At 35.3% G+C, this 26,533-nt stretch overlaps 2 protein-coding genes across 2 annotated transcripts in view; one reads left to right on the top strand and one right to left on the bottom strand.

Annotated features, from left to right (window-relative positions):
* LOC110858818 (neuroligin-1) overlaps nt 1-26,533 on the bottom strand; it is a 128,281-nt gene that overhangs the window by 18,931 nt on the left and 82,817 nt on the right. Inside the window, exons 4-9 of the mRNA XM_035858935.1 lie at nt 21,924-22,062; nt 21,816-21,829; nt 18,944-19,123; nt 16,267-16,973; nt 15,266-15,450; nt 685-1,031 (exon numbers count right to left, since the gene is read on the bottom strand). Coding sequence (XP_035714828.1) covers nt 685-1,031; nt 15,266-15,450; nt 16,267-16,973; nt 18,944-19,123; nt 21,816-21,829; nt 21,924-22,062 — 1,572 coding nt within the window. The remainder of the gene's footprint in view (nt 1-684; nt 1,032-15,265; nt 15,451-16,266; nt 16,974-18,943; nt 19,124-21,815; nt 21,830-21,923; nt 22,063-26,533) is intronic.
* On the top strand, nt 7,753-10,328 carry LOC118438501. The gene is made up of 2 exons (XM_035858936.1): nt 7,753-8,334; nt 9,042-10,328. The coding sequence occupies exons 1-2, from the start codon at nt 7,839-7,841 to the stop codon at nt 9,518-9,520; spliced, it is 975 nt and encodes a 324-aa protein (XP_035714829.1). The 5' UTR covers nt 7,753-7,838; the 3' UTR covers nt 9,521-10,328.

The following is a 26,533-nucleotide window of genomic DNA, read 5'->3' as shown; positions in this document are numbered from 1 at the left end:
CATTTTCAAGGCGAGGGAGGCGACACTCATAGAAATTTTGGAACCAGTTTATTACCAATCGGGTAGTGGCAAATAGTTTTACCTATCCAGTAAAAAAAAGTTAAAGCTTCAAGAGTCTTGAATTACGACATAACTGTATTTAGTTTGCTAAAGGAGTCCGTATTGGCATATTTTTTTGCGACTTGTTTTTACCGATTTGGCACTACCGAGTTGGTAGACAATTCTATGCGTGCTACGGAAATTTAACAGTTTTGAAATAAGTCAAAAAGATAATTTTTTTTAAGAAACTCAAATAATTGTAGCGCTTTAGAGCTGGCGACGTATCTGTGAAATATAATTTATCTGTTAATTCTGTATGAATTTTGTAACAGGCGTTTTTGCTTCTGTGTAGTTAAAAATTGTTAAAAACAATAATTCCAAATCTGTCACAGATTATCTGTGTGGAAAAATAAATGTACGGACAAAAAATTGACTCAAGGCAAAAGTTATGCCAGTACCTAACCTCCTATTTTTATCAATTCGATAACATCGTAACCAACGGCAGCTCAGCAAACTATTACCAATTTTCACATTTTTAAGAGTTTCGATCTTTCAATATTCTATTTCTTAGCTGCTTTCTCCCCATGTTTGTGCCCACTTTCTCCCAGAAAAAACTTCTTCACCTTTTTCACCTCGTTTACTTACCGATGTAAAGGTTTGGATTATCGTCGGGGAAGGCGTGATGGTTGAGAGTGACGTCTGTCCCGCCGGGCAGATGAATTTGAGGAATCAGATTCAACCAAAGGGCCATTTTATGACCGCGGTAATGATTCCGCAGCCTTGGCTTGGCTCCCAAACTGAGGTAAGCTTGACCCACGGGTTCGTAACTTTCCCACGGCTGGGGAGCCTGAATTCGGCGCCGTTGGTCTCTCTGCTCGTGGGAATTTGGTCCAAGAACGACCCAGTCGTCGGAGGGGGAGTAATGGTCAGGATCGTTGTGATGGGAGGAGGAAGATAAGCCCAGAGCAGTGGGCTCGTTGAGGTTGGGATCTCTGAAATATAATAGTTCTATCAATGTGAGAATTTATTCTGTGGAAATTTTGGATTTTTAATGCCATCATAATTTTGAGTTTTTTTTTGTAGATTATTACATTTTGACTTTTACTAGTTTTTATTCCCTCAAATTTTTTCAGTTTTTTTAGAAAATTTTTATATTCACATTGACTGGAAAATTTAAATACTACAAAATGTTCTTCTTAAAAATAAGTTTTTGGAATATTGAAAATATAACAAAAGTTCACAACAATAGTTCATGTTAGACGCCATACTAAAAATTTATGCTAGAAATGTTTATCAATACAGGGTTTGGCACTTTGGTGGATACGAATTTGACCTTGAATAACCACGGAACGGTTTGTCGTAACGGTTCAAAATTTTGAACAGACGAGCATGTTATCCTCAAATAGTTGTGTGCAAAAATTCAACTCTCTACTTTCAAAAATGCCTCCCCCACAGCCCCCAGAAGCTGAGACAGTCATTTCAACTTGTTCCAGAAAAAATCTCGCCCGTGTTTGCAAAAAATGTTATTTAAATTTTCTGTTCATGAATAAGAGTGCGTTATTGGTGACAATTGACGAAGAACTATTTTCCCTACAAGTTACTAATTGGGTTCGAAGAGCTTAGTACACGACAAATGCCGAAAAAAAATTCAAGAAATTTGGTGGTTTTCAGTGAGGAGAACTTTTTCAAACATTTTATGGTTGTGGGTGCAATGTCCGGTCGTGGTATCCTCCCAGTTATCAAAGTCCCCCAAAAAGTGAACGTATCTGCAAAGTATGATGTGGACCGCGTTTTGAAATCACTTTTAGAATAACATTTTCCTAAATTACACGGTGAAAAAATAAATAAGGTGATTTTTCATAATGACTCAGCGACTTCGAAAACGACAACGTTGACTCAAGATAATGCAAACGACCTTGAACCTAGAATGGGGATAAAAATCATTTCGGATAGTGAAATACCTGTAAAATGCCCTGACATAAGTCAAATAGACTTTTTTGGGTTCGAAGATTTGAAAATAAAATTTTTTCTATGGAGACCAAATTTTTGAGACGGAGTTTGGAAAAAGTTAAAATGACTCTCTCAACTTCTGGGGGCTGTGGGGGAGGCATTTTTGAAAGTAGAGAGTTGAATTTTTGCACACAACTATTTGAGGATAACGTGCTCGTCTGTTCAAAATTTTGACCCGCTACGACAAACAGTTCCGGGGTTATTCAAGGTCAAATTCGTATCCACCAAAATGCCAAACCCTTCTGTACATCCAAACAGGTTGCTCATCGGCCGAAACAAATTTTTTGATAATTCCACACAAACGGCATTTTTAAATTCTGTAAGTTTCAATCGACAAAAAACCTCAAAAGTAAGGCCAAGCCAATATTCGACACCCTTCATGGCCAAGGGTCAAAGGCACTATCTCCCCAGTAAATTTTTGCAACCAAATAAATTCTGTCACTTAAAAACAATAGTTTATCCCGTGTTTCTAATTTAAGTTTGAAGCTTGTTTTACATAGTGATAGTACGACTTAGACGCTTTAGAAATTCTATTTGAAAATTTAAAACTATGGTTGTTAATAGATCGGCAAAAATCTACGAAGAATTTGTGTACATATTCCAGTGTAAACTTAATGATGGAAAGTTATTTTTTAGGGAGTTCGAGATTTTACTGAGAAATCGTTACCGAATGTATAATTTTTCCCGCTCTGGTTTTTGACCTAGAAAATTTTCTCGTCAAATGCATACATTTCTACAGCCAAAAGCAGGATCTCATTAGACGCTCATAATTTGGAGGCCGGGGAACAAACTCGCCCAGCCGTAAAACTTTTGTTTCCTTGCTTTACACACTTTCTCCTCGTCTGCATCATCAGACGTTTTCTCCTCTCTGACAGTAATGGGCGTACTCATGCCAAGTGATTAATATAAAAATGTCATGGATGTTCAGGATGATCGAAAATGAAAATTTAGTAAATAAATTTTGGAGCAACTGTCTAATGATTTGTTAAACAAAGTTTTTTTTAAATAAAAATTGATGTTAACTTATTTCGATTTTGCCAAGTTTATCCAATTTCGTGTTATAGATCTCGAGCAAGCAGGATTATTTTTGAAAATGGAGATTTATCAAATTAATCTGAGAACAAAAATCTATGTTTTCCAACTAATTCAAAATTTCTGGTTATTTTTTTAAAGTTTTCCCAAATTTTGACGTGCCTGACCCCAATTCACAGACAAAAGTGGATCCTTCAAAGTCAAGGAAGCTGAACACAGGATAAATTAAACCGGAAAAGGACACGCGCCTTCGTTCCTTCACATCTTGTTTCACTAATGACAAAACTTTCGCAGAATCCAAAATGTCGATTATGTTTCTGCCTCGTATTTGTCGACCCGTTTTAATGACCGAGTTATAAACGAGACAAATCGATAGTCTTTCTCTACTCGAGTTTCACTTTTATGGGGAAAGTTTTTTTTTACATATTTTATGAGTGATAATTAAGAGAATTTCGAGTAATTAATATTTCTCCAAGTATAGTTATTACTGGGAAAATATTGTTTCAATATTTTAAACTGATGTTTGCCTTCAATTTTTAGTACCGTAACTTGATTTTACTGATAATTGTATGGTTCCAACTCAACATAATTTACAGAATTGAATTAAATTAATATTTCTCATTTAACTATTTCAAATTGATCCCTTCCGCTCAGGATAATTAGCAGAATTTAAATTAATAATATTTCTCACTTATTTAAATAAAACAGGGTTATTCTACAAGGAAAACAATATCTTAAAATTACAGACAAATTTTCAAGTTGAATTTTCACACCCGTTGTGCCTAACATAATTCAATTTTCATTTACAAATTATCCTTCCCGCTTTGCTCAATTTACATAATTTTACCAAATATCATTCCCCTTAACCATTTAATCTGTGAAAGTGGCATATGTCGCTTTGGCGACTTGTCCATAATTCGTGACAAAGGCATATGTCATCGTCAAAATCCGCTCCATAACCCGTGACGACGACATATGTTGCCACAGAAAACCTTACCTTAATTCGTGACGTAGACGTTTGTCGTTCCCTGGCAAATTCGCCATAATTCATGACGTCGACATTTGTTTTTAGCCCGAACCAGGGCTTATGTAATTGTCATGTCCGTTCCTCCTTCTGTCCGTCTGTCTTTCGACAACTCTGGAACGAGTTGGCCGATTGACTTGAAATTTTTACCAGATGCATATTGGACAAAGTTAGGAACCGAGTTCGAAGATGGGCAAAATCGGTCCACTGGTTGACCCGTAGGGGTCATCTGGGTGGTTGGGAATTATGCACCAAAATTTCGAAATTGTCGTAGAAAGCTCAAATTTGGTGCAGAGGAGTAAATGGGTCCTAAAGGAAGGATATGAACTCAAATTCGAAAAATTTATCTTGAGGGACCCTATGGGGTGACCCCTACCGATTTTTCAAAGTCGTCATATCTAACTTAAATTTGGTGGATAGGTTGCTTATGGGGCCTAAAGGAAGAATATGAAATGAAATTGGTAGAATTTTCATCTGGAAGGGTGGGTGACCCACTAACCCATACTGATTTTTCAAAATCGTCATATCGTTCTGAAATTTGGCATTTAGTTTTCTTATCGCTCTTCATGGAAGAATATACATTGGAATCTGGAAAATTTTCATCTGGAAGGACCCTATGGGGTGACCCCCACCAATTTTCAGGGATTAACATGGAAAGCTGAAATTAGGACCAGAGATCTTTACTGCCTTCTCATGAAATAATAGGAAGTTAAATATGAACAAAAATTTGCAGAGGGACACTAGGGGGTGGTCCACACCGATTTCTTAAAATTGATATAATCAGCTGAAATAATTTAGTATGGAGTCGAGAAATAACTTAGGATTAACATTTACCCTATAGGGTACCTCAAGATAAAAATCTATTTAATTCTACGTTATATTCTTCCATTGCTAGTCATTATAAACTTTCACGCAAATTTTTAATTTTCGTTACCCTTGACCCCCAACACCCATATGACCCCTACCGGCCAACCACTTGACCGATCGAAACTGTCTTCGAACTTGAGTTGTGTATTTGGATGGTCTATATGTGTGGAAAATATCAAGTCGATCGGATAATTTTAAAAAGAGTTATCATTGTACAGATGGACAACACGGGTACATAAGCCTTGGGTCGGGCTAAAAATTAAAATTTTTTATGAAAATGTTGTCACGGAGTAACATATTTGACTGGCATTTTTGGTTACGAATAATGATCCCTTAGAAATAAAGCTCCCTCACGAATTAAGGTAACTCTACTGTCGCCTGGTGACACGAATTATGGACATCTTGACTTTTACTTGTCCTCTTTAAATGGTTAATCTGTCCAAACCAGAAATATATAGATACTTATTATATAATACTTGTGAAAGTAAAATTTATGTTAAATTTTGCCCCCCCCCCCATAATTATGCCCAGAATTTTAATTAATTAATATTCGACTGAATAAACAGGACATCCTCCAAGTTCAAAGAGAAATCTGTCACTCGGGAAAGTTGTGTTTTCTCCGAGAGAGAAATTACTCTGCATAAAAGAGAGCTCTCAACAAGTTGGTTATTTTGTGATCTGCACTTTTCGTAGTCCAACTTTCGCTCGGGAACAAGATGGATGTCGCGTAAACAAGATGTCAACGAGGCAAAAGTTTCATCCGCACTTTCATCTCAACATTATTTTTTCGGTAAATATTTCACCAAAAACTTTCTCCTGCTCCGATTCCCTCGGGTGGGCGCAACTTGTCAATGATAATGATTATTTGATGCACTACGAATAATGTGGGAATAAAATTATTGGTAAATTTGATTTACCGCCAAAAACGGTGACAATCCTTTTCCGCGTAAGGTCCACTTAATTAATACTGTTCAGCAAATATTATTGGTCCGAAAAAAATCTGAAAGGTTTCCTGGCAGTTTATTTTATATTGTTTTTGGAAAATCAAATAACCTCTCAGAAAGCTTTCAAGGAATTGAGACTATTAAAATTGGTTGAACTGTAGCCTGTATGTGAAAAATACGGTTTATAATTCAATAACTAGTCCAAAATAAAAAAAAACGCTTTACACATAAAAAAATGCAATTTGAAAATTTGTTGTTTTCAAACAAATTTTGATTTGATTTTGAAATTAAGTGATAAGTAATTTTATTTTTTCGCAATAAAATTTTGAAATCCGTCAGATCACGATAAGTTTCCTAACGAATTAATTGCACTGTTTCGGAAACAAGTTAGGTCGCCATTAAAGCAACTAGACTCGCATACTTACATAGTTTTATATAGATTCCGATGCACAATAAAATCTTTTAAGCACTTTGTACATGCATTTTATACTGTTTCCCATAAAAGTATGGAACATCAGCAGAGCGCGGATATGTATGTACTTATGTAAATTCCACAAAATATGTATGCAATATGTGCCTAAAAAGCTCGAAAGTATGCACATAAAAAATGTTTTTCAACTTTCTACTACATTTATGAAATATAATTTTGAGGAAACCTTAATTTCTGAATGAAGAAAAATATTTTTACATATAAAGCTTCGAAATATCTACTAAATATTTATATTTGGAAAAATACTCGAAATATACTGGAAAATATGTACGAAAACCTGAAAATATGCTAAATATGAAAAACTGTGTTTGAATTTTTGCGATCGTGCTTTTAGATGGGATGTCAGTCTGTGAAGTTTTAGTACGATCTGAGTTGGTATGAAAAAGTTAGAAATAAATACATACATAGCCGCCGTCTGGTTAAAAATTTACGAGGCAAGGATTCAATTCAATTATGGTCAACCCTTCTCCCTTCCGTTTAATGGCAATCATAACACGCTTTCCTCCTTTGCGAAGGTTACACTTTGCAAATTGGAACAAGCGACAAGGGAACCAAAGTTTGTGGATAGTAAATACACTCTTAAAAATCTGGTGGAGTCGTATACATATTTATGTACGCTGCGGTAACGAGATGTTACTGCCCTGGTATTCATTATGTACTTACTCACTAGTAATTTTTTTAATTTCTACTCCATTTATTCCTCGGTAGTGATACACTCAAAATAATCAAAATAATAATGAATCATTACCATGCGGAATCACTATGTGTCTCTACCATGTCGGTTACGATTTGTCGCAGAAATGGAACAATAAGTTCAGCCAAATTCAAATTTAATACTTAACTTAATCACTTCTTTAATATTTGGTGATGAATTTGAATTTCCCTAAACTTATTGTTACCATTTCTGCGACAAATCGTGGTAGAGACACATAGTGATTCCGCATGGGAATGATTCATTACCACCTTATTTTGAGTGTGCATAATAAGTACGAGACGAGTCACTATTGGTCAGAAGCTCATCTATTGCACTCTAAGAAACCCGGTAACTAAGTTATTACCAGGCGGAGTATCTATGTAACTCTACCGCATGGTAACTAATTTATTATTGAGTGGTAGACATTTTGTTACCAAACTAGTAAAAACCCCGATCGCGAAATTTGAAAATATTTTGCCAGTTGGTAACTAATTATCTACCACTCAATAATAAATTAATTACCATGCGGTAGAGTCACATAGATACTCCGCTTGGTAATAACTTATCCACCGGGTTTCTTAGAGTGTATCAAATTATGGAGTGTTCATCTGCATGAATTTGACACCACTCTCACTCACTCACTCCCCTAACACACACGTCCACCTTCTTCTCCTTGTGAACTTTAACACCAAAATTCCAAAATCTCACACAACTTATCAAAAATTTGTACAAATCAAAATGACCAAGACGGAAGAAGAACCCTCCACGGTCGAGAAATCCTCCTCAGATCGGTTACCTCTTATCTTTGCCGGCTCTCTCTTCATGCTAATTTGCGTTTCAATGTGTCACATTACTTGGGATGTTGGCGACCCTGGTGGAAATCTGAACGTCACCTTTGACACCCTGCGGGCCGAAGGGTTTCAAAAACAGGCCCAGTTTCTCCAAGACAACGTCGTCACTCCATTCATAAACAGTGACCTTTACACCCTTTCTGACCAGTTGGAGGAAAAAGTGCCGAAATTTGTCCCTTTTAGGGGAAACCTTGGAAAAGTTACCCGGGTCGTGGGGGCGGTTCGGAATGAAATTCAGACTCAAACTGGGCACAGAACGAGATACATTGTCGCAGAGAAACCTCACTATAATAGGGATTATTATCCAGGGGATGATTTTTATGTGAGGGGAATTTTCAACCTGGCGGAAAAGAAGAGGCCCGTCATTATCTTTTTGGATTATGGTAAGCAGGGTCTTTTGACTGTTTCTTTGGAGGATTTCTAGACAGGGTCATGTCAGTTCAAAAGTCTCCAATTTTTTTTACAGATTTTAAAGTTTGAGAATACGGACTATTTTTGCTGGGAGAACTTCTTGACAACCAAGTTCTCCCAGCAAAAATAGTCCGTACTCTCAAACTTTAAAATCTGTAAAAAAAATTTGGAGAATTTTTGAACTGACATGACCCTGTCTAGAAATCCTACAAGGAAACAGTCAAAAGACCCTGATGGTAAGTAAGTGATCCATTGTTACCGGGCTGGAGTTGGGGTGGCTAAAATAATTTACAAAATTTTAGGAAATTATTACAATGAAATTTGAAGAAATACATGTGTTATGACCAAGGGAAAAAAATGAAGGCGAAAATTGGCCCTATATTTTCACTGTAAAATTTCCTTCGTACTTTTGCAAACTATTTTCTGCATGCCCTTCCGTTTCGCATGATTCTGCAGAAATTTGCCCAACTATGTATGTAATGTGCAGAATTTGTATGTTGTATCCTCCTGCGTAGAGAATTTGGCCAATTTTAGCCCCGCCGTTGGCAGTAATTTGTCATATTCACAGTAATAACAACTATTTATGTAATACCATCCGGTGACAAAATACCCCTAATTAATTAATTCACGTAAAATTTCATGAATTTCTTACAACCTTTTTTACTTATTTACATTCCAGACTGCGTCCCCAAAAACATAATCGATCTCATCATCCTTCATCTGGTGAAAGCAACACCTGGCGGATACCTCGTGCTGGCCACATCTGATAAAAATTGGACCGTTCCCCCCGGTCTGGGAGGACCGATTGGTTTATCAAAACCACTCCATATCCCAACCCTGCCCACAATTAAGGAGAGGCGGAAACTGATCGAGGCCTGCAGTTCCGCCTGGCATGAGCAACCCGGCGAGGAAATCTTGTACGTCATGGCGAACCGGACGGCGGCCTTGTTGCATCGGGAGAAGAGTGTGGAACAGGAAATTGGAACCCTGTGCAAACTCGCGTTTCGGAATGGGCTAGAATTACATGAAAAAACACGACGTCGTGCCGGTGGCGAGAAGAAAATTGATGGAGGAGAGATTTCCGTCTCCCTGAAAAATTGGGAAGATGCTTTAGCCTCGATAGTTTCAAGGGAGCAGAGTTCGGCGGATATCGGGTGAAAACCTCCAAATATCTGGATATATGTATATCCCAGTGTTTCCTTTTGTGCGCACGAAATTATTTTTATGCATGCAAAAATGCACGAAAATGCACAAAAATGCACGAAAATGTGTAAAAATGCATAATAATAAATGAAATGCAATTTATGGAGGGAATTTCATATTTTTAACAAATATTGTATTTTTTTACCCTATAAAATGGGTGTAAGATTCAGTTATCTAAATAGTTTGAAACTTTACCACGCTATCTAACCTGAGTCAGGGCTTACCGATGTATTGAAAAATGAAAATTGAAAAATAGTTTTACACTAAACTTCTAAAACAATAAAGAAAATATCGTACAATAGCGCAAAGGCTTCTCAATTAATAGAATATTTGAAAAAATTGCATTATTCTAATATTATTTGAACGTAAATGATTTTTGTGCATTTTCATGCGTTTTCATGCACTTTTCCGGATTTTCGATGGGTGTTATTAAATGTTGAAAAACATTTTTATGTACTAATTTCGTGCAGGTGTTTTTTAACAGCAGAAACACAGGTATATCCATATTCAGGCCAAAATCTTGCCCTGCACCCCCACCCTCCAAATATCCATGATATCCTCTGAGCTCTGCAAAGGAGTAATACTATTTTGGGGTGGATAAAATTGGTCAGATATCCTTGTCATTGTTAAATAAGGTGTAAATTAATATGCCTGACACTTGATTTAATTTAAGGTAGTGGCGCAATGAGGAAGCCCACTAACAATGCAAGTATTTTACGTGTACAACTCACAAGGGACACTCACGACCTGTCGTTTGAGTCCAGGATATCCACTATGCTTTTTAGAATCTACTAGGACCCCAGATGAAGGATTCATTCATATTTCCGTGTAAAACTCATATTTGGCGTCGTGCCGTGGCGCCAAATTCGCCAAATTTGAATGTTTTTATTTTTGAAACCGCCATAACTTTTGAAATCCTGGACGGATTTTCAAAATATTTGGTAAAAATCATGACAAGGAGTTCGACTTTCTTATTCCATGAAATCTTTCCCAAAATTATTGCTTTCAACTTTTCGCAAAATTTCGTAATTTTCTTAAAAATGGGGGTTCGTCGAAAAAATGCTAAAAAATTTCAAAAATTAGAAATTTTTTATTTTTATTTTTTTCTTAAAAATTTAGACTTTTGTGATCATTTTAAGCATAAAATTTTGAAAATCTGACATAAACTGCAAAAGTTATGGGGGTTTGAAATTGGTCGAAAATGCAAATTTTTAAGTTTGGCGCCACGCCATGGCGTCAAATATGAGTTTTACACGGAAATATGAATGAATCCTTCATCTGGGGTCCTAGTAGATTCTAAAATACATAGTGGGTACCCTGGACTCAAACGACAGGTCGTGAGTGTCCCTTGTCAGATCTGGTTGGGACAAATTTTATTTTGTTTACCACCAAAAATAAGCATACCCGTATTTTTTCATTTTTCATAATGCGCTAATTTGAGCGCGGGGCGCGAATTTTAAAACATTTTTCAGCCAAAACCTCGGTTTTTAAAAATTCTGTAACTTTTCGAATTTTAGCCCGAATCCAAAAATTCGAAAACATGTCTCTTCAGAATGACTTACCTGACTTATGAAAAATCCCATTGTCTCGAAATTTGATTTTCAAATTTTTTTGCCAGTTTTTGAAATTCATTAAAATTATAAATTCTTTCAAATTTTTAAATTTTCAAAAAATTATGCATGTAGATTTTTCATAAGTCAAGTAAGTCATTCTGAAGAGCCATGTTTTCGAATTTTTGGATTCGCGCTAAAATTCGAAAAGTTACAGAATTTTAAAAAACCGAGGTTTTGGCTGAAAAATGTTTTAAAATTCGCGCCCCGCGCTCAAATTAGCGCATTATGAAAAATGAAAAAATACGGGTATGCTTATTTTTTGTGGTGAACAAAATAAAATTGGTCCCAACCAGATCTGAGTTGTACACGTAAAAGACTTGCATTGTAAATATGAAAAGATTAGTTAGGTTAATACATCTATTTCGGTTGAAGCATATTCCGTATGAAAGTGGCTTGGCGAAAAGTTACCCAATTTTCTGTATAAAATTGTGTACAGGATTTGTCAAGTTTATGAATGTGTTTGCAGAAGAGTTTTGCACAGTAAAGTCTCATGCCTTGGTTTTGTATTTATATAATTATGCACAATTGTTTTGCAGGCCAAGAATTTCTGCAGACAATTGGGCCAATTTTCGCCTCGTTATAAATTTCTATAGTGGACACGTAGATTATGTATAGAGGTAGAAATGCTAATGAATATAAATAATTTTGATGTTTACTCATTTATTAAGTAGCTTCAGCTACTTTATGTGAAGACTTTGTCTGTCTGTCTGTCTGTCTGTCTGTCTGTCTGTCTGTCTGTCTGTCTGTCCGTCTGTCTGTCAGCAGGATAACGGGAGAACGGATAAAGATAATCGAAATCGGTTTTCGCCATCATACATAATACCCCAGGGGGAGGATCCTATCAACTTTTGGGTGCAACCGGACCACACCCCCGGTCGCCAGGGGGTGTGGTCGGGGCGAAATGAGATTTTTAGTGCAATTGAATCTATGGATGAAATGGAGTGAAATTTTGAGTTCCCCCGTTGTGCCACACCCCCCGGGCGCCAGGGGGTGTGGTCGGGGCAAAATGAGATTTTTGAAAAAATTGAATGCATAGATGAAATACAGTAGAATAAAGTGCTCCCGAGTTGTGCCACACCCCCTCGTCACTAGGGGGTGTGGTCGGGGCAAAATGAGATTTTTGAAAAAATTGAATGTATAGATGAAATACAGTAAAATCAAGTGTTCCCGCGATGTCGTGGGAGTGATTGGAGTGAAGTAGTCTGAAGCTACTTCCGTATGCGCGTTTGCGACGGTTTATTTAGAATAAATTGCTTCCACGCAGATTTTAGTGTAGAGTGTGTCCAGAAAGTTTCTCCCTGTTAACCACTAATGAATTTATTAACTGACAAAAACAGGGAGATAGAATTGTTCAAACTGCTATATTTTTTGAAAGTACCGTAATATGGTGTGCGTAATTCGGTCTTCTCCACCATTTATACAATTCATGCCTTAAAACTGTGGTGTAAAATGCGTGGTCCCTACGAAACCAACCTGGGACCGGGATTTTAAAGTCGTGTTTCAGCCTTGTAATGGATGCCACACTCTTCAAATTTGTTTTCCTACATCACGAATTTTGTGGATTGAATTGTCAATGCTATTAAATCTAGCTCTTGTCAGTGAATATGCGCTTATCGTCGCCTTCTACAGGGGTCCAAATAGTCGAAAATCTATGCTTTTAACCAGTTTTGCGAAGTTTAACTCATATCACGTGGGCTAAAAAGCGTTTTATACTGACCCCTGTATGTCTGACAACCCTTATTTGTCATGCTGGGTTATTCTCAAAAGTAGCTACTAAAGTATTACCATTCTTCTGAAAGTGTTGCGTAGCGAGATTTAGTCCGGTTCAGATTTCATACGAAAACTATGAGATTTCCTTCAAATTATTTATGTAAGTAAGTACCTTTTTGATTGATAGAGTGTCCTCGAAATATTTGAACTGCGTTTGGCTTTAAAATATTTTTGATCACTCCGCAATCCTAGCATTTTTCAGATTTTTGCATTTCCACTTAAATCGATCCCCAGCATTGGATACTGCTAGGATACTCAATTCCTTGTGCATGGGAAAAGGCTTCACCTTTAGTATCGTATTGGAAAAATAATTGCACGACAAAACTCAAAGATGTTAAAACTAGCAACAAAAAACGGGCGGAAAATCCATAGGGAGAAACTTTCTGGACACCCTCTAGCCATTAGTAGCACGAGGAGAAATATATGTATATGACTTCCCCACATTTTTTACAGTGTACCATATTATTTTCAAGGTGCAAATGTGTAGAGGTAAATTTTTAACCCAAAACGTAAAAACACGCATTTTTCCACGGCTGTGAAATTTGAAAAAAGCACCGACAGAAACCCAAAGTGAAGTAAAGTTAAAGTATAAAAGTAGCTTTTTTCCCGGTATCTGAACATCCATCTCGGAAGTAATTCATCACTTTGATGCCTTCAAAAAGTTTTTTTGAAAAAAAATATATAAAAAACAGTGCGAAAGTAAAGTAAAATAGAAGCAGAACAGAAAGTTCCTGATCTGGACGGCACACGGAAAATGATCCAATACACAAATGAAGACTTGGTAGGATAAGCACTCTTAAAAATTGACAATCACAATATTCTGCTAACTTTTTGGTCGTAATTTTACCAAATATCACGGTAGTAAATGTTTACCACGAAATTGTAAATTCATACAAATCAATACAATCAATATCAGTAACAAGTTAGTTAGACATCGATCTTTATCGCAACATCGTGTTTCCAAACATCTCAATATAATATCTTCCGACGTTACCAAATTACATTAAAATATCTATACAAAATATTTCCAATAAATTGAACTGAATAATTCAAATTGAATTTCTGGCCTCATAAAATAAGTGTAAATTGATTTTCTGTTGATTTTCTCGTTACGTAAGTACGAAATAATTTATCTCGAACATTTTTAAGAGTGTCATTCACAATTTTTTGCATTCACTCTCTCCAATCGTTGAGACCGACAAGGAAGGAAACACAACGTCGAGAATAAAGTGTTTTCTCCGTCAGTGTAACATATGCCGGATTTATTGATGGTTTGAGAAAGGACTTTCTTCCCTAAAAGTTTCCCTTCTCCTCTGTAATCATATCTTGTTGACGCGATAGCAACGACACGAGCCCACTTCCGGTCGGAAAAAGTCATGTCAATCGACGTGTATTTTGCATTTTTTATGAGATATCGTGTCCCGTGAAAAGGCCACCTTTATACATTTTAGATCTTGCCTGCATAAGGCTTTTGATTGATTTAGGCAACGCAAAATTGGGCACAAATGTACTCAATTACCATCAATTACTGCAGATAAACGGGATATTTATATTAAAAATTGAAAATTTCGAAGAAATGCATTTCCGATTTTTCCTGCAATCTCAAATAATAATTGCTAAAATTATGGATTTTCAAGTTTTCAATTTTCAAGTCTATAAATTCATATCATAGAATCTAGATGTTTTCAACCTTCCTCAAACGTGGCCATGTTATCTAGCTCTTAATTTTTCCTATTTAAACCTCTCAACAAAATATTTTCGGCATCCGCTTCGTGCAAAAGTTAAAAAAAAACTAAAAAATAATAACTTTTTATCTTTCTAATGTAAACAAATTTTATGGAACTCTGTGTACACGAGGTAATTTAGTAACTCGTAAACTTAATCAAAAATGGCAAAAGCTTTTCAAATTATTTATTTTTCTTTTAAAAATATAAAAATTACCTTTCCAAAATCTGTTAACTCTGAATATAATTATATTGCACGTACTCGTCGCAATTTCTAATTTCGTGTCGTATTATGCAAACATTTTGTGAAATGATGTTCATGAAATGTCGATACTTTTGTCCAGAAATCCTAAAATTTTAGTATCGCAGCAAAATTTTTATCAAAATTTCATAAATTTCACGAACTTTAAAAATCTATCTTGGTTTGTGTAATGTCCGAGATTTGTCGCAAAAGTTATCTTGAGTACACCCATAATATTTATTACGTAAATTATTCCGTAACTTACTATGCAAATTATTTATTTTGTAGAAAGCTCGCCAATTCATTAACATTTCCCAACCCGATAAAAACAACCACTATTCTCGCAACTTACCCGCTTTTCACAAAGTTGGCGACATAATGAAGCAACATTTCAGCCACGAAGGCGTCCTGCTTGGAGAAGTTTGCGAGGGCGGCGAAGGGCGAAACATGCTGGTTGAGGCCCAGCGCGGGTATATTGTTCGTCACCGGGAGTCCCATCACGTAAGGCACAATGTCACCCTCCAGACTTCCCAGACGCTGCAAGTGACAGAAACATTTTAACAAAAACAATTTTCGAAAATAACTTTTCTTCTGAGAAATATCTACAAATTTTTACTTTAAATATTAATTTCCAAGATGAATTTGTATTTCTCGACGAAAAAAACATGAAGATCATATTCCTGTGAAAAAGTGATCGTATCTAATAGTTCCAATTATATGTAACGAATTCAAAAATTTAAATTGCGACGTGTTAAACATTTATTTTTATATTTAAAAAATGCGACATTTCATAACAATAAATGTGTATGTTCAGAACAGATTGCAAAGGTGAAATATGAATTATGAATTATATTTTTTTGATAAACCTATGAACAAATTACTTTGGTTTGATCTCCTTCCGATATGTTCTGTAAAAATCAGTTACATGAACCCTCAGAAATTTAATGTACAGTATAAAAATCGTGAAACAAATTAAAGAACCGCATATATTTTGTAGAAAAAAAAATATTTCCAAAATAATTTTTGCGGGAGAAAAAATGGGAATAAGATTGTCACCTAAAAAATCTCATGTTCAAACTGAGTTTGTGTGTTTCACAAATAAAATTCATGGGAACTCATTATTGCTCAGGGAAAAAGGCAGTCGGATCTACTCTATCAAATATCTATACAAACGTTTAGAAATTATTTATTTTGCTTTTTAAACCTTCCAACAAATGAGAAACTCACTTATACTATTTTAAAATGTCGTTTAAAAATCCAGTATTTGATAAAAGAACTTCATAAAAATAATGTTTTTCGGGCAGATAAAAATTCTTAGTATTAATTAAAAAATTTCAAAAATTCCTGTCTCACCTCAAACCCCGCCGACTCCTCCCCCACGCCTCCCGCATCCTTGGAAACATGTGCAAAATGCATCACCCACGTTTTCGCACCTCTCTTCGCATGAATCCCTGCCACTTGGAGGCATGGCCCGATCGCCACACAATCACTTAACGCCTCCACTGTCGAATCCCGAAGCGGGATCGGGTGCAAAATCGGCCTCTCCCAATCCGTATATTCGTTCCGAATGATGGACAAAATTTCCTGTTGGTGATAATTAAACACGTTTCGGACCAGCGTTCTCAAAATTTTGTCTCTGTGATCCGACTCAAAGCCGGCTCTGAGCTCGTGGTCGTTAAGCTCGTGCACGCCCTCCGACGTCGTGAACAGAATTAAAAGCTCCGCGCGCAAAAATTGGTCTTGGACGAAATGTTGGGACGACGATGACGAAGATTGTCCGCCAGATTCCATCAAGGTTTTGGGGTTATTGAGCAGCACGTTGTCGACGTAAGGGGCGTAGGCGGACAGGAATTTGGGCGACGCAGGCACAAAGGAGATCAGCTCGGAGACATGTTTCTTCCTCAAGCAGGGCGCCAAATCGGACTCTGGGTGCGACAAGGGCAACTTGCCGACACACCCGAACGCCGTGGACAGCTGTTTGGCGACATCTTCTGGGCGACGTTGTAACGCCCAGGGCGACAGGACGGACCCCGAGATTAGAACGGCGCGTTGGAATAAACCTGAAAATTAGGAATATTATTTTTAATTCCTGTTAAACTGACCAATCTTTTTATAAGGTGTTTTGTTTAATTATGTATATTAAACGATTTAAAAATTAGCGCAAAAATGTAGACGGAATTTTGACAAGGGAATTATTTTGTAGACTAAGCAAAATTTTAAAATTATTAAAGAATAGAAATTTTTATATAATTTTTATGGATGGCATAAAAAGAGTAAAATCCTGTCAAGAAGACGTCCATCAATATTGTTGGTTGTTGTTGCTAATATTTTGACAATCAATGAATATTCGATTGAAAGAAAAAAATTCATAATTTTTTTATAATTATTGCGCCAAGTTTCATAATTGTAGAAAAATTCGAATTATTGAAAGTAAAAGATCCCAAAAGGCATTACTTCGTAGTCTATTTCGTATATATTTTTTTAATTGATACGTAAAATTCGTTATACCGTAAATGAAGATAAAGAAATACCTTAAAAATACCTTAGAAATACCTTAAAAATGCAAAATTAATTAAAACCGAATTTTAAACCCCCAAAATATGCCTTTCCAAATTAAACCTTTGGAAACATATTTCTTTTGGACTGTAACTTCGCCTTTATAATAATTTCAGAGCGGGAAACATTAAGCTTAAAGATCATCCACTATCGAGTTGGACTGCCCCGTAAAGGCGCACTAGGCGGGAACACAGCGAAATTAAATTTCGAAAAAATTATTTTTGAATAGACCAAGTTATAAGCTTTCCATTGATATATGTCACCAATTATTGAGTCATGGCTAAGACTAGAAAAACTTGGGTTGAAAGGCAAGAGTTGAAAAAAGATTGATTGAGTTTCACAAAAATCGAACAAACTATGATTCTAAAATCACTTGACATTTTTTCAAGCAAGAAGGTATTCCTCATTCAAATGTCAACTCTTACATAAAAAAGTACGAGGAATCCAATGAACTCAAATTCAAAGTCCCCACTGGTCGACCTGCAAAGCTAGCGACGACAAAAGTCAAAAATCGCATAAAAAATCTTCAAAAATTATCCATCAACGACAACGGCTGGCGCGGAAAGGAAGGTCAACATTTCGAAAAGCTATCTAAGCAAAATCAAAGTCCATAAACTAGGGATTGTAGCCAGGGGAAAAAAACCAGCACCAAATTACAAACCAACACAAAATGAAATGATTCATATGTGATGCAAGAAATAGTTGAAGAAAATTCGGAGAAACGTGGTCATCATGGACGATGAGCCCTACGTCACAGCTGACCCTTCAAATCTTCCAGGAAGGCATTTTTTCCATAGTTCCAACCCCTGTGAAGTAAAATATGAAGACAAAGTCCAAAAGAAAGACCAATTCACAAAACAATGAAGAATTTGGCAACGCATGTCTTGCATTAGTCATGTTTCCGATCCCGTTATTTTGGAGGGCACTATAAACCAGGGGGTTTATCTTAAATCATGCATTAAAGGGGGATTGGAATCTTTTATTACTAAAGATCATAAAAAATAAAGTTTTGTTTTGGCTTGACCTCGTAAGGTCCCATGATGCCAAAAAGTTCACTCAGTACCGACATCTGAAAAAAATTGAACTTGTGCCAAAAAATGGAAACCCACCAAATTTTCCTCAACTGCGACCAATTGAGAAATTCTGAGCGCTGACTAAGTCCAAATGTTCTAAGCTTTCAGAAACGCCAGACACCTTACGAAAATTTAAGAATAGATGGAAGAAAATCACCTTGAAAGTAGGTGCGAAATCGGAAGAAGAAACTGCAATCTGTAGCAGACAGCGGAATTGAATCATTAAAATTTGAACTGTATGGCAATCCAGACCCTTTGGTAGTAAACATATTCAACTTTTTTGAAATTGCATTAACTGTAAAAAGTTCTGAGTATTTTATTTCGTCAGTCCAACTCGTTAGTGGATCGATCCTCTTTAGAATTTAGAAATGAATGTGGCAGTATTTAAACAAATTTCTCACCTTTGGCGATTTGAGCGACGAGGAGGAGATTGGCGACGACGGCGCCGGTCCTGTAGCCGAGAAGCGTGATGCGATTCTTGTCCCCGGAAAAACTGTCCGCGTTTTCCTTCACCCAATGCAACGCCGCGATCACGTCCAGCAGACCAAAGTTCGACTGCTGGTTACTCGTCTTCAAGAAACCTGCACAAAATTGGAGTAGGAAAAAGTCATTTAAAAAATTCAAATTTTTGTCTGTACATGATTAATTGCGAAAAATTGCGATATTTCTGGGGTAAATTATAATTATTCTAAGGATAAATCAAATAGTGTCAATAAACTACGTGGTTGCTGCGATGATAATATTGCACGTGAGATTTCACTGATTTTGCAAAAAAATCTAGTGTACATTATACTACTAAAATATTGATGATTTGCTGAAAACGGCGTTATGGTTGGCAAAAAACATTTAATTTTTAAATAAATGCAATCATCATCTTTCTTAATAAAGTTTTGAACGAAAATGCGTAATTTATATGCAAAATTTAAAAATGGAAACAAGTAAATTTTCGAAAATTCCTTACATAGGGAATTATTAAGACGGGAACTATTCGTTTTTAACATAAATCACATGCATTATTTACTATTGGTCGAATAGTAATATTTGAAATGCGACTTGGTTCTGATCTGGGGGCGAGGTTTTGCTTAATTTTTCAGGTGAAAGTCACGTCAGAGAAAGTTATGTGATCATAATTACTTTGTCCTACACTAAAAGTGACTCTTGTCAAGAGTTGGCTCAGTTTTGAGAGACTTTTTCTCACCAAAAAACTTTATGAGGTATGGCTGTCAAGCTAGTTATGTATTCTGCACTCTATAAAATTCGGTGACAAATTTTTAACTTAACGGTAGAATTTATTAAGTTACTTTTGGCACTACTTTTATTTACCTGCTTTCTCTTCGGTACTTTTTTAAAAATTTTGCACAGTAATAATTTGTTATCCGTTAAATATTCAGTCTTTTCCAGCTCGAAAATTTATTCGTTCGTTACATTTGCATTACAAGAAAATTACTTCAATCAAGAAATCTATTATTTTTTTATGTATCTAGTCAGTAAATATTTATTAGTATTTTTTTGTAATAGTTTTCTTGATTTTTGAAAAACTTAGAATCTGATACTATCACAAAAGCCAGTTAGTCTTTATTCAAAATTTTTGGATGCTATTTTAGTACAAACTTAAATTAGCTTGTACTAAATAAACATCTGCATTTTGCATGTAGAATTACGAATTTAATAATTTTTCTCCGAATGGCGTTGAACTCCACACATATTTTTTAATCACAGTTTTCCTATTTATTTGTTGACAAGCAAAATGTTTAATGAATTGTGGAGTGGGTGGACAGGTGCACATTCCTTGTTTTCCGGTCTCATTCATCGCCAGTTACTAGATAAGAGTTGGCCACGTTATGTAATTTTCTTATTACGTGATGCCATCTAATTCATAGGGACGTAATTTTATCCCAGTTTTTGCAAAAGTCCTGTGCGAAGATTGCTTAGAAATTTCCTAGCATAATGAACTAGTCAAAATTTCTACGAATTTAGAAACACCGCAAAGAAAAGTGTGATATTACAAATTTACTCAGAATGAGAGCATTCTCTATTATTTGCAAAAATTTCTAAAACAATTACAGGGTTACAAAACTTTAAATCAATTTACGAATAATAAAGGCGTTGAAAGCGATAATTTCTTAATAACAACAAATTGAATGTTATATCAGATCTATATTAGGGGTAAGCAAATTTAGAATAATATCGAATATGTAACTTTGACCAATCAAATACACATGGTGTTCAGACCTCAGATTTCCACTTTTCACTAAAATTATCATAATTTTTTTCCGGAATTTGATTATTTTCATCCATTTAAATTTTTACAATTGTAGAGTCATTTTCAAAACTGGAAATGTGAAATTGCACTTTTTGAACGATTAGAGTATCAATTTAATGCGATGGCAAAATTTCTGTGCTGACAGATTACAGTGAGAACTACATTTTTAAACGTTATTTTTTCACAGAAATTAATAAAAATATCCACACGCTAACTTTCACACGATATAGGAAAATTTAAAGTTAATATTATTCAAATTAGTGTTACAGATAGGTTGGTTAAGGTTTAAATGAGAGCTTATGAAATCAAAGTTAGTAAAACAAATCGAAAAAAATTACTGTCATATTCTGTAGACTTACTGACAGGTCTGGACAAACGCGTTATAAACTTGTAAAAATAGAGCCACTCTAAATAAAGTTGTGCAAATTTTACACTCAAAACAAAACGGTGTCAATATATGACTTAACCGCCTTGGTTACAATTGTAATTCCGAGTAGTAATGAATTTTTTCCGTCCGGTCATAGCATTATAACTACCGGTATCAAAATCATCATAACTCGGATTCAACATTGTAACCAAGGCGGTTAAGTCATATATTGACACCGTTTTGTTTTGAGTGTAGTAGTCATCGAACCTATTTAACTTTAAGAAGACTGTGTGAAGAATGTCATATACTTGAGATGGATCAATGAATGGATCCTTCTTTCTTTCTCATCTTGATTATAGCAGCTTGTTTCCCCTTCAGCTTAACGGGCTAAATACGCATAAAATAGATTGCATGTCTTACTTTTTTTAAACTGAGTGGTTTTCAAAAATAAAATGTAAAATTATAACGCCACTTTTAGCAATTTTTAAACAAATGTTAAATGAAAAGGATACTAGGTGACCGTCTGGCAATGAATGGATTCGGGTTGTAAATAATCATGTTCTTTCGCAATTAATCATGAAACGCATGAAATATGCGATAATCGACGATGGATAAAAATTCAAATAATTCCGGTACTACTCACCTAAAGGTCCCAACCTGAAAATAAAATAGAATATTTTGCTACTCGTTACATATAAAAAAATACGCGCCAATAGTAATTTAAATTTCCTTGCTGGTCTGTAACTCTCACCTGTAATTGAAGGTGACGACGATATGGTTTCCGATGCTGGCGAGGGCCGCCCCATCAAATTCGTTGCCACTCCCCCACTCCCAACTCTCTCCGTGAATCACCAGCACGATCGGGTAGCGGGCATCGCGGCGGGAATCGTCTGTAGTTTAGGAGAAAATTCAAATTGATGAGAATTTCAAATTTTATTTGAAAAAATAACGGATTTCGCTCCTTATTTACTTTATTTAGCAATAATTTTGAACTTCTTTTTACAGTTTAAGAACCGGGTACAAAATACACCTTAAATTTTCACGTTTCGCCTTAGCTCATTTATTACGGGTCGAAATTTTCACGTATAACAACGATTTTTCAATGTATCAAAAGCATCTGTTAGTAACCTTGTAAACTTTACAATTCTTGCAAAATTATCGTAGAGTTTGTACTAGACGTACAAATTTGTATGGTACAGATTTGTACAAAATAAATTTTCGCCGACACAATCTTTGCAAAGTTTACGATACGTAAGGAGTCTTTTGACAAATGTGTACGTCATTTCAAAATTCAATTCAAAATTCAATTCAAAATATCATTTCTCTTCATTTTATTCCCCAAAATTCAGAAATTTATGAAAAAGATTTCTTACATCTCTACAATACAGATTATTATTATCACGGTAAAATGTTAAAATTTAAAAAAATAATCATCTTGAATATTTGAATTTAAATCTTAAATTTTATAAACATTATCTTACTTTGATGGAAATAATTAACTACGATAGTTTCAAAGTGTTTACAACGTTTAAATACAAAAGTAAATGAACGGTGAGAGTTAGTTTTCAGTTTTGTTTTTTAGTAAAAGATTAACTCTTAACTAATTTTTATTTATTTATTTTGTACTTGTCAATTGTTAAGACGTTTTATATTCCTTAAGTCTGAAGTTGTTGAGTTTTGAGATTATTATATATTACGGCGCACACTCTTAGAAATCTGGTTATGATTTTCTAATAAACGTTATCACCAAGCCGCTGGTGATAACGACCACCACCATAATTTTAAGGATATTATAACCAGATTATAACCAAATGCACAAAAATGTTAAAACCGGCCTGATAATCATTCGCTGTACAGAGTCGGTATCATTTTGTTGCCACATGGTTATGATTATAACCGAAAAGCTATGCTGCATTATAACCAATATTGTTACCGGGTTGTAATGCAGCCTGAAAATTGTCTGGTTATACTTTATTTTACTATTTGGTTATGTTTCTTTAAGATTTTTTTATAATTTTACACCACTCGGTGATGTTGAGATTCAACAATGCTACGCTAGTGGCGCTGAGTCATTTTTTTGTATAACTCTTCGCCAAAATGTCTTATTTAATTCGTGTCTCGAATATTACACGTGGAAAAAAAAATTGTTTCGACTGACAATTATCAGGAGTTTTTAATCGAAGGTAATTTTTTGTTAATATGTAACACTGGTTTAAACTTTTAATGCATAAAATGTTTTTGGTTCAGTTAAATTAGACTTCGAGTTGGATGACGAATCAGAAATTTCTCTCCAAAATGACCAGGGGGCAGAAATCAGTGAAAAAGTTTTCTCTTTTTTTGTCAAGCAGCAGGCAACCCCCAACATCGAGTTTTTAGTGAAAGGCGAAATCCAAATAGAGTGGACCGTGAATCCTGCAACAATTTCTCCAATTGTTTATCGTAAGTAAATTGTTTAAATTAAAAATGATCGTATTCCTAACATATGTAATTGTTAATTTGTAGTTTCCCAGCAATATGCTCAGCCTTCTGGATCCTTGCCCCATAATTTAGATGCTAACTACTTTACACAGGTACTTTTAAGCTCTAAATATTTAATACTGAATCTAATTAGAAGGATTATATGTTTAGATCTTGGAGTTCACAGTGGACAACAGCCCTGACCTAAAACAAGTGGTCTCGGATTGTAACAGGAAAGGATGTGTTGACCAGAGTGCATCCGCTATATTAATATACGCATTTGTTGCTAAATTAGTAGAGGTTAGAATTGAACGTCCTAAATTCATTAATCTATTATGTCTATTTGCTTTTTCATTATTTTTCCTTCTTACTTTAATAGAGAGACGCCTTTATCAGCCGATCAAAAATTGCTGGCAAAAGCAATTGTGATAATTTTACCCTGCTGGAAATATTCTGTGTCTACCTTAGGAATTGTAATATTAAACTTTATTTTATCATTATGTGAATTAGGTTTTGCTAAAATACTTATTCATTTACTTTTAGGATATTTTATTTGACGAGATTAATAGGTCAGGTCTCATCCAATCGCGATTGCGGGTTATCTGTAAAAACTTGCATCAGTCGACTTCAAAATTGAAGCGTGAATCTTCCCAGAAAAAGAATGGTGGACCTGCAGCAAAGGTTTCCAAGCAAGTTTCTGCAGATATTACGTCATTTGACGAGAACTTGGTGACGGAGTTGAATTCGTCTACATCAAAGGGTGGAGGGGCTGCGGATATTAAGCAGCTGATGGAAAAGACAATTGGTCACAGGAATCACTTGCGATCTGTAGGCGACAATTCCATATTAAAGACTTACACTAAATTTGCCGAGTGTGATTTTATGGTTAGTAACTTGTATATTAATTAATTTTAAATGACAGCTTATATTATAAAATAATTTAAATTCTTTCAGATCAATTATGAGTTTTTCTTGATGCATGAAAATGAAAGCAACAATTTTCTTGAGAAGTGGCCCGCTTTGGCAGAAGGGATTATTAAAATCGCACGGGAGATAAGCAAGTCTCCATCCCTTTTGAAATTCCTAGCTGATGAATTTAGTAATGTCAAATTTTGTTACGAATTTACGTGCATTAGAAATCCGTTTGAAATACCCTTCTCACATGTATTATTAATTTGCGTAGGTAATTGGGACAAGAAAATTGGTGCTTTGTTAATTTTGTTACATCTCATTCCCCCAACCGCACAAGGGAAGGGGAAAGGCGGAAGATGCAAAATTGACGGAGCAAAGGGGCGTATAATAACATTTCACAAGGTAAGAAATATTAATTTTAAGAAGTGCTTGATCGATGAAAGATTCTCATTGTTTATAACTAGTCCTGATTAAGATATTTTGTGCAAAACTTTCACAGTTTTCAAACTCGTTTGATATAGTTGAGCTGCTTAGAAAAATTTCGGGCTTCGAGCAATGCAACTTGCAAACTGAAATTTTTACATTTAATAAGATTTCGTTCAGAAATTATATATATAAATTAAATTTTGTGGTCTGTGTTGGAATAGGAGATATATTCCCTAAATTTGGGGTTATTTCTGAAATTATGCTCACTGATGACAATAATTGTTTTTTTCTTGTTCAAAACTTACAGGTTGAATATTTTGACCGTCACTATTTCTCATATAGAGTAACACATTGCAATAATAGTCTTATTCTTATTAATGTAAAAGATTTAGTAATTCATGATTGTACACTCAAAACAAAACGGTGTCAATATATGACTTAACCGCGTTGGTTACAATTGTAATTCTGAGTAGTAATGAGTTTTTTCCGTCCGGTCATAACATTATAACTACCGGTATCAAAATCATCATAACTCGGATTCAACATTGTAACCAAGGCGGTAAAGTCATATATTGACACCGGCGGTGTTGATTCGACAAATTTTTATTTTGAGTGTATGGAAATTATGCAAAATTGTAAAGCTAATGGGAATTTTGTATCTGCTCGTCAACACCTCTAGCTTATTTAAATTTATTAGAATAATTTTGTATAGCATTAGTAAACTGTGTAATTAACCATTTAAAATGAATTTTATTAATCTGTTTGTGTAGTAGCAATGGGATTTTAATATTAAATCAAATAAAACCGTATTTTATAAGCAAAATCGTCACCGTAACCTTAATCATTTACAACATACCGGCTATAAACATCACCGCGTAAAACTAGTCGGTCACCGTTATGGTGTTAATCATCACCAATGAAGTAAAGGAATACTACAGGAATTTTGTACATGCGTAGTACATTATGGTGTGGTTGGTATACATTGCGGTGATAATTAACACCGCGCTGAAGACAATACAATTTAACACCATTCCGGTGTTGATTATAACCAAACCGGTAGAGTCATATACGTCTAAACTTTGGCTATAATCTGGTTACAATTTTTCGGAGAGTGCAGTGAAAATTCGTTACTGAGCATATTTTAAATCAACTTTTCTGAAATGAATATGCACAGCGATTTGTTTAAGGTTACAATAAATTTGTAACCGTATTTTAATAAAGCTTGTCCACAGGCAGTCTGGTCCAAGTGCCGGGGGATTGGAACTTACAAATGCGATGGTGTGGAGTGTAACCCTCCGATTTGGTTGAAACTTTGAAATTATGTGGTCCATGTCAATACAACCAACGTTTCTTCAGGCAGTTTGTGCGATGGTCAGAATTTGCCAAAATATTTGAGGTTAAACTTGAAAAAGGGCGATTTTTACCAGGTGGAGGAAGCAAATTCAACTTCTATTCCCTTCCCGTGCTAAAAATTTCACATTTTTCAACTTTAACCTCAAATATTTTGCCAATTTCTGACCATCGCACAAACTGCCTCAAGAAATCTTGGTTGTATTGCCTTGGACC

The sequence above is a fragment of the Folsomia candida genome, unplaced genomic scaffold (assembly GCF_002217175.1).
Source record: "Folsomia candida strain VU population unplaced genomic scaffold, ASM221717v1 Fcan01_Sc022, whole genome shotgun sequence".
NCBI classification, from domain to species: Eukaryota; Metazoa; Arthropoda; class Collembola; order Entomobryomorpha; family Isotomidae; genus Folsomia; species Folsomia candida.
Note: the sequence above shows the minus strand (reverse complement) of the source record. Positions and strands in the feature narration are given on the sequence as shown.

What these genes read in the sequence shown, in the direction of transcription:
- LOC118438501 (XM_035858936.1), top strand. Translation starts at nt 7,839, where the DNA reads ATGACCAAGACGGAAGAAGAACCCTCCACGGTCGAGAAATCCTCCTCA. An exon ending in CATTATCTTTTTGGATTATG is followed by an intron (nt 8,335 to 9,041) that starts GTAAGCAGGGTC and finishes TTTACATTCCAG; the next exon opens with ACTGCGTCCCCAAAAACATA.